This window comes from Siphateles boraxobius, unplaced genomic scaffold (assembly GCF_051911475.1).
Source record: "Siphateles boraxobius isolate OS27281-9 unplaced genomic scaffold, OSU_SipBor_1 7, whole genome shotgun sequence".
Taxonomy (NCBI): domain Eukaryota; kingdom Metazoa; phylum Chordata; class Actinopteri; order Cypriniformes; family Leuciscidae; genus Siphateles; species Siphateles boraxobius.
In genome coordinates this window covers 16,620,544-16,628,216 of record NW_027509197.1, presented here as the reverse complement: position 1 = coordinate 16,628,216, position 7,673 = coordinate 16,620,544, and the positions used below count along the sequence as shown (strand labels likewise).

The following is a 7,673-nucleotide window of genomic DNA, read 5'->3' as shown; positions in this document are numbered from 1 at the left end:
AGTTCATTATTTGCTCGTGCTTTAAAGCTTTGACAGGTAAACATTTCATTGGCGTTCTGTTCTCACATTATTATGCACTTTTTCTGAGTGCGTATACGTCCGAAGCACGCGCACACTGTCAAACAGCGCCTAACTGGATTTTTGTTGGGTCAGACCCTTCCGCTAGCGATGGGAAAATATGCACAAAACAATCCACTTTTATCTTAATTTATCATCAGATGGACAGATAATTTCTCAGGGGAGGCAGGGCTTATCCTAGGGGAGGCACTGCCTCCCCCAGCCTCCCCCTAGACACGCCCCTGCTGCCTCCGCATTTTTTGCCAACTGGATTTCTACTCGAGGACAACCACGCATTCATATTTTCAATTGCAAATAGGCTACTACTAGCCGGGTTGCTTCATAAGAATTCCATGCTTAGATGGGTCTGCTTCACTGGCGTCTCTGTCTGTCCGTCTCCATCTTGTTTTGTGATTTTTGCGCGTTTTTTGTTCTCCCGCCCACCAGTCAGTCAATGCAGTAGTTTATGGAGCACGATTTATTTATTTTTCCTCCCTTGTATTTTTTTTTTTTTTTTTTTTTTACTCAGTAACGAATATGATTTAAAATGTAGCGAAGTACAATACTTTAAACAAAACAATAAATATAGTAAAATTACAGAATTTAAAACCTAGGCCTACTTAAAAAAGTAGAAGTATACACACACAAAAAAACCTACTCAATTACAGTAACGCGAGTAAATGTAATTTGTTACTTTCCCCTCTGAAATTCCATAAATTTAAAGGGTTAATTCACCCAAAATTAGAAATTCTGTCATTAATTACTCATCCTCATGTCGTTCCAAAACCGTAAGACTTTTGTTCATCTTCGGAACACAAATAAAGATATTTTTGATGAATTCTGAGATTCTATGAATTCTATGTCCCTCCATTATTCAAATACTACAGTGTGACGCTTCAAAAAGTTCATAAAGAGATCGTAAAACTAATCCTTTAGAATTGAGTGGTTTAGTCCTAATTTTCCGAAGAGACACAATTTGAAGAGACACTTTATAAACGGAACAGATTTAATTTAGGCTTTTATTCACATAAAAACATTCATCAAGGCACACATTGGTTATGATAAACATAAGCTCAATCACGCTTGCTTGACTTGCGAGAACCAATGAGGGTCATTCTCGTGTGATACACACCATGTTTGAGGTTCCCTAGAAGGTTCGGTTGAGCTTCTGTTTATGTTTGCTGATCAATGTTTATATGTAAATAAAAACCTAAATGTAATGTTTATCATATAAAGCGATCATGTCTCTTCAGAAAAAAATTGGACTAAACTACATATGGATTAGATTTACAATCTCTTTATGAACTTTTTGAAGCGTCAAAGTGGTAGTTGTGTAGTTTTGTGTACAAAACTGGCTCAGATTTGATTAGAAAAATCCTAATTTGTTTTCCCAAGATGAACGAAAGTTTATGGGTTTGGAACAACACAAGGGTGAGTAAATGATAACAGAATTTTAATTTTTGGGTGAATACCTTTAACTTTTTTTAAATAATTAAAAGGAATATTTCAGGTTTTATACTGGCTCTATCAACAGTTTTTGCTGAAAAACATTGACTTGTACCAGATTTTATGTCACATCTTACATCATCTTCTCAGTTCTCGCGCATGCGTCGTAGCGCTCTGGTGAACTCACATCAGAGGCCCACACAGAAGAAAATGAATAATTAAATAAAGTCGTTATTTTTGTTTTGATCAATAAATAAATAAAAATACAGACCTATGGCGTGTGCCTGCAAGCTCCAGACTATGGGCTTACAGATCCACACAAGACATGCAGTAATTGTAACTGGAACAGCCAATCAGCAGGAAGTAGAACAGCAGAGGCTGTGATTACAACAGGTTCTGAGGCATGGTCTGGTGAGTCAAGAAAAACACAATAGGGACAATACATAAAATGAAGACTCTAGACACACAGAAAGAAATGCAGACACGCTGGAACAGTTACAGGCCCAAGAGTATGAACCAATAAAACCGTAACATGAATGAGAGCTGTTACAACAGAAACACACACCTTAATTCATATTTTTGGATTCTTGAATAGCTTTGTTATATTAAGAGAAACAAGAACAGAAACAAGTCAACAAGACAAAAAAAAAAAAACTGACTGAATACATGAAAGGGTACTTATAAAAAATAATAATAAAAATTACACGTCATCACCAATCAGTAATTTCTCAATATCCTGGATCTGACTGAGACCTAGATTCGGCCAGAAGACACAGGAAAACCCTCTGCTCTCTCCACTCACTTCAAAAAGGTTAAGGAAACTAGTTTAGAAAATATTGAATAATGTATAACACATTTGTATATAATTTTTGTATATATAAAAAAAAACGTAGTAGTAAATGTATATCCATGTCTCTCTGTCACTCTCTTTGTAAAATATTATATAGGCTATACCATGTCAACAAAAACAGCACTCACAAACTGTTAAAGATATTCATCTCAGCTCTACAATGCTATGTCTCCCTCAACTCTCCAGCTAATTGCTGACAATGTTCTTCACAAACTAAATTAATTACCATCCTCAATCAATTCTCAGAACTGCAAACTATCAATTGTTCTACTTTCTAAAGGCTGAAATCTCTAAATTCTATAGAGATACATTAAAAAAAATGGATTAGGTGCTCTCATAAAAGCAATATCAGAATTGAAATATCTGCTATATAAGTTGTTCTAGCAACAGTCACTCCAAACACTCCGACAAGCGAAAGCGGGGGTCCTACTGTCATCTGCCCCTTTTTTTCCGCATAGACATGAAAATCACTATCCAAAGTTAAATGGCTGTAATTCAAGAATGCTTTGGATATAGATCTTGGTCTTGTTTTAAAGAAGACATTTGCCAGATTATTGTAGAAGTGAACTAAATTATGAAAGTGAAACAGAAAAAAAGTTGTATAAGTTTGAGATTATGAAAATGTACAATGTAAAAATATAATTATTTATATTTTATATAAAATTTGTATTTATAACAAAATATATTTTACTCTAAAACTGCAAGAAAATGAAAGCCAAAAATCTGGACAAGTTGTGTTCCAAATGTTAGGTTCAAATCTCAACAAATTAGCTTTCAGTAAGATTTTATTTGGGTAGATTTTATAAAGTACCAAACTTTTTCACTAGATGGACAGTCAAGTTTCCTTACTGACCATATAAGGGTGCCTCCATTTTCATTTATGTTTTGAGTGATCTGAACCATGTATTTCCATAATTTTCCTACAGTTTATGAAGTAGACATCCTATTCAGACGTAGTATGGGTGGTTTGGCAGTATTTGATTTGAATTCAACCTCTAATAAACGCATAAAAAGAGCACATATGTGCGTTATAGCTCGCAGCCTCATCACGAATCAAGAATCCATAATATTTTTCTTTTTATTTAGAAAAATGTTTAGAACTTTTTTTCTCATAAAATTGAATTGGTGTTATCTTTGGAACTCTTGGCATGAAAACAAACTGAGGTTTCTACCAATCTTTCATGATTTTTCATGATTATTGCTATTTCAAAATAAAGGCCTAAACACGCTGTTACGGCGTCCAGTCTCCCTGAGTCCATTTCTCAACCACGAGCGCCCTCTCCTGAGTTCTAGTGTGTTGCATACTCTCTTATTAGTATGCATCATCTGCGCTGTGACTACCTTCACCTGTTCTGCATTAATCATTGCTCAGCCTTTATCTGCCTCTTTGACTCAGTGTTCTTTGCGAAGTATTGCCTCTCTATGTGTGCATGTCCGAGCCGTTTCTGTGTATCAAGATTACCCGTATTTCTGATCCTCGCTATACTAACCTACTCTGATTGCCTGCAGCCATCCTCTCGACCCTCTGCCTGATCCGGACACTGATTCAAGCCGCCTGCCAAGACCTTTATGCCTGTTCCAGTTTGCTGCATGCACGCCGCCTGCCTCCGACTTCCAGCCTGATTTCACCCTGCTGCCTGCGCAACCTCATCAGTGGCTACCTGAGTTTATTTCTGACTGTGTCTTTGAGTTATCCTCCAAGAATTCCTGAGATTATTTCTGTCTGCCTTTGAGTTATTAAAGTAGTTGCAAATGGATCTGCCTCAGCCTTCTGACTCGTTACACACGCCTAATGAATATGAAATGTTCTTGTTGCAAATTGACAAATTACTGCTCCTCTGTTATGTATTTATAAAAAAATAATGAAACCAAATATGAAAATTAGAGATTGTAAGCTTTCAAATTGTTTGTTAATATTACTTTAGGTTTTTACTAAGATATTATTGTTTTAAATATATAATGGCAACAATACTTTTGCCTATGTTGATGAAAAAGAGTTGTACAAATTGTTAGGTCAGTTAAAATACATAGAAAGAAGAACTTATGATTTGGTATCCAATGCAACCTAACATTTAAGGAAAATATAAAAAAAAGTTTAACAAAATTTTAATGTGAACAATTTAGTGTCACATACAGTAGACAGTTACTGTAGTTTAGATTAACATTAAACTTAATGATAAAAACAATATATTTTATAACTTCCTCCACAAGCCCATGTTACAGTTGTTAATGTTTTCTTGTCATTGGAATTGCTTTACAAGCAGAAATTTCTCATTTTCTCCACCACAAGGCTTGAAATAATAACCCTTTCAGGTCTGTAGTAGCAAACTGTACCACTCACTACACCATGCAGCTGACTAAGGCCTTTTTAAACAATAGGAATACAAATTCTTTGGGAGTCCATATAGTATAAATAAGGCAGCAGGCTGTTGTTACAGTAGCAAGTTTGGAATAACCACAACCACAATCATGCACGGAAAGGTAAGCCTTGAAACTTCTCAACATCTTACTAAAAACATTATTTATTTGCTTTTCTGATTTATAATGGGATCTCAGCTTTAATTGATATAGAAAATAAAACACTGCAATTCAAATAAAAGAAATTGGTTTAGAAGAATCATTTGGATATTGTGTTGGGTGACGTTTAATATAGTATTGATAAATAGTAATTAAGTCAATGCTGAATTTTTTTTTTTATTTGTCACAGGTCATCTTCTACGAGGACAGGAACTTCCAGGGTCGCACTTATGAGTGCATGAGTGACTGTGCTGACATGTCCTCCTACCTGAGCCGCTGTCACTCTTGCAGAATAGAGAGTGGCTGCTTCATGATGTACGATCGTCCCAACTACATGGGAAATCAGTATTTCTTCAAGAAGGGCGAGTACGCTGATTACATGTCTATGTTTGGCATGAACGACTGCATCAGATCTTGCCGTATGATCCCCATGGTGAGTTCAATGTATATTTTGCATTTCTAAAAACTTACAAAAAAAACAAACTATTTTTAAATCCTTTTGCTCAAAAAGCATAGACGATAATTTCAGAATGCCAATTCATAAAAACGAATGAACCTAAACAATTCATAAAAACGACTAAACCTAAACAACTCCTTCACTACAGTACAAAGGCTCCTACAGGATGAGGATCTATGAGAGGGAGAACTTCATGGGTCAGATGCACGAGATAATGGATGACTGTGATAACATCATGGACCGTTACCGCATGTCTCACTGCCAGTCCTGTCATGTGATGGACGGCCACTGGCTCATGTATGAGCAGCCCAACTACAGAGGCAAGATGTCCTACTTCAGGCCTGGAGAGTACAGGAGCTTCAGCAACATGGGTGGCATGAGATTCATGAGCATGAGGCGCATCATGGACTCCTTTTACTAGAGATTTAATGTTTCAATAAAATAACTTCTATACAAATTAAACATTGTGTTTTGAACAATCTTTAATCCCAATATTTCATTTGTATTAATGAATAATCCACATAATGAATAATGAAATATCCAATGGATAAAATTAAACTTGCAAAGAACATAAAACAAAAATATTATTTTATATATAAAAGAAAATGTCAGACAGATTTCTTTTAATACAACTGTGTGCCCAATGGCTTGTATGATTAAGCAAGGCATAATAGTTGAACCCAGCTAAATAATATTTCTTAAAACAATTGATGATTATTATTATTATTATTTTTTATGATATTTCTTAAAACAATTGACTTCTAAAACTTAAACACATTCAAGTGAACAAGACTGCCACGAGGGCAGCACTCTGACACAGGTTTAGAGAATGAAGACCAGGGCTAGGAAAAATTCTGAATTTAAAAACTTGAATTAGGATATTAACCTTTTACAGAGTTTGTGTAGGCTATGCAATCATGTTCAGTTTAGCTCAGTTTGTGGACTTTTAATTTGTTTTTCCTCAGTTCCTGTTTTCCTTTGTTTGTATTCTCGCACTCTCTCGTTGCTATGGTCGCTGTCATTACGTTTTTTGAGTTCAGCTGTGTTTGATTAATTATCTTGTTTGAATCAGTACTTAAGTTCAATCTTCTTCTCAGTTCGCACGGAGCCCTTCCCCCGGACAACACGCCAAATACGCATAACCCTTACTTTATTTTATTTTCTGTAGGTGTGAACTCGTGAACTGACAGTAAAAATAGAGAGAGTGTGCACTTCTGTTGCATGCTCTTGATCACTGATCGCTTAATCAGCACACATGCATAATTTGGATTAAAACTAAACCGTATAACATTTATTCATTTAGCTGACGCTTTTATCCAAAGCGACTTACAATTGCTATATATGTCAGAGGTCGCACGCCTCTGGAGCAACTAGGGGTTAAGTGTCTTGCTCAGGGACACATTGGTGTCTCACAGTGGATTCGAACCCCGGTCTCTCACACCAAAGGCATGTGTCTTATCCATTGCGCCATCACCACCCCCAGTAGATTTGAAAATCATGCTTTTCCCATTATTGTTGAATCACGAGGCTACACCAGTTACTTTGCCAAGAGATCTCTTATTTATTATGTTATACCTGTGTCAGCATAGGAGAGAAACAGGCATAGAGGAATAAGGCTACAGGTGAGGAGGTCTTCATTACAGATTTATGTTCCCCTTTCTCTATTCCCTCACCCCATCATGCCTTTATGTTTATCTGGGGTGGTACAGTAAGGATGGAGCTTATACACCACTGAGCGACTTTCAACTTCTTTGTAAGGTATAAAAACATGTTGCTTATGTTTAAAAATGGAATGGATGCCTCATGCTTACACATGGTGCAATCCACTTTCCATATTAAGAAACTATTTCTAAGTGTATTGTGGTACAGTACATTTGCATCAGTTGAAAAACATTCATTTCCTTGTAAAGAACATGCCATTTGTACACATTTAATGTATCATCACCATTGGAACACCTCTGCTCAGTGAACGTTGCATTGCACACATGCCTCTAAGCTAAATATATAACTCTCCCAGCTCTATGCTCAGCACACATGTACAAACATACTCTGACTTCATAAAATACATCATGAAATTATTATGAAAATGAATAAAGAAAAGTAATACTAAAATTTGCTGACTGCTCTTTACTGAATGATTTTTGTAATTTTAATAAAGATTAATCTATATTTAATTTATACAGTGAAGACTATGCAGTGTTATTGTCACGCCTGTCAGCCAGAGGAGACCACCACAGTGGAGCAGGTGGAGCATAATACCACCATGGTGGATCTGGAGGAACTAGAGACATCCACGGTGCAGCAGGAGCCCACCATGGTGAAGAAGGGGGAACTGGAAGTGAGAGC

General features: G+C 36.2%; 1 protein-coding gene across 3 annotated transcripts; it reads left to right on the top strand.

The window, feature by feature from the left end:
- The first annotated feature begins 829 nt into the window (after positions 1-829).
- Positions 830-7,439, top strand: LOC143723979 (gamma-crystallin M2-like). 3 transcript variants are annotated; one of them, XM_077216941.1, is made up of 3 exons: positions 830-856; positions 5,061-5,303; positions 5,476-7,439. In XM_077216941.1, the coding sequence occupies exons 1-3, from the start codon at positions 830-832 to the stop codon at positions 5,746-5,748; spliced, it is 543 nt and encodes a 180-aa protein (XP_077073056.1). In that variant the 3' UTR covers positions 5,749-7,439. The 3 variants fall into 3 exon arrangements, with proteins under 3 accessions (XP_077073056.1, XP_077073054.1, XP_077073055.1); XM_077216939.1 differs by lacking the exon at positions 830-856 and adding an exon at positions 4,340-4,349 and having other exon boundaries at positions 5,020-5,303; XM_077216940.1 differs by lacking the exon at positions 830-856 and adding an exon at positions 4,785-4,834.
- The last annotated feature ends 234 nt before the right edge of the window (positions 7,440-7,673 follow it).

What these genes read in the sequence shown, in the direction of transcription:
- LOC143723979 (XM_077216939.1), top strand. An exon ending in CTTGCCGTATGATCCCCATG is followed by an intron (nt 5,304 to 5,475) that starts GTGAGTTCAATG and finishes CCTTCACTACAG; the next exon opens with TACAAAGGCTCCTACAGGAT.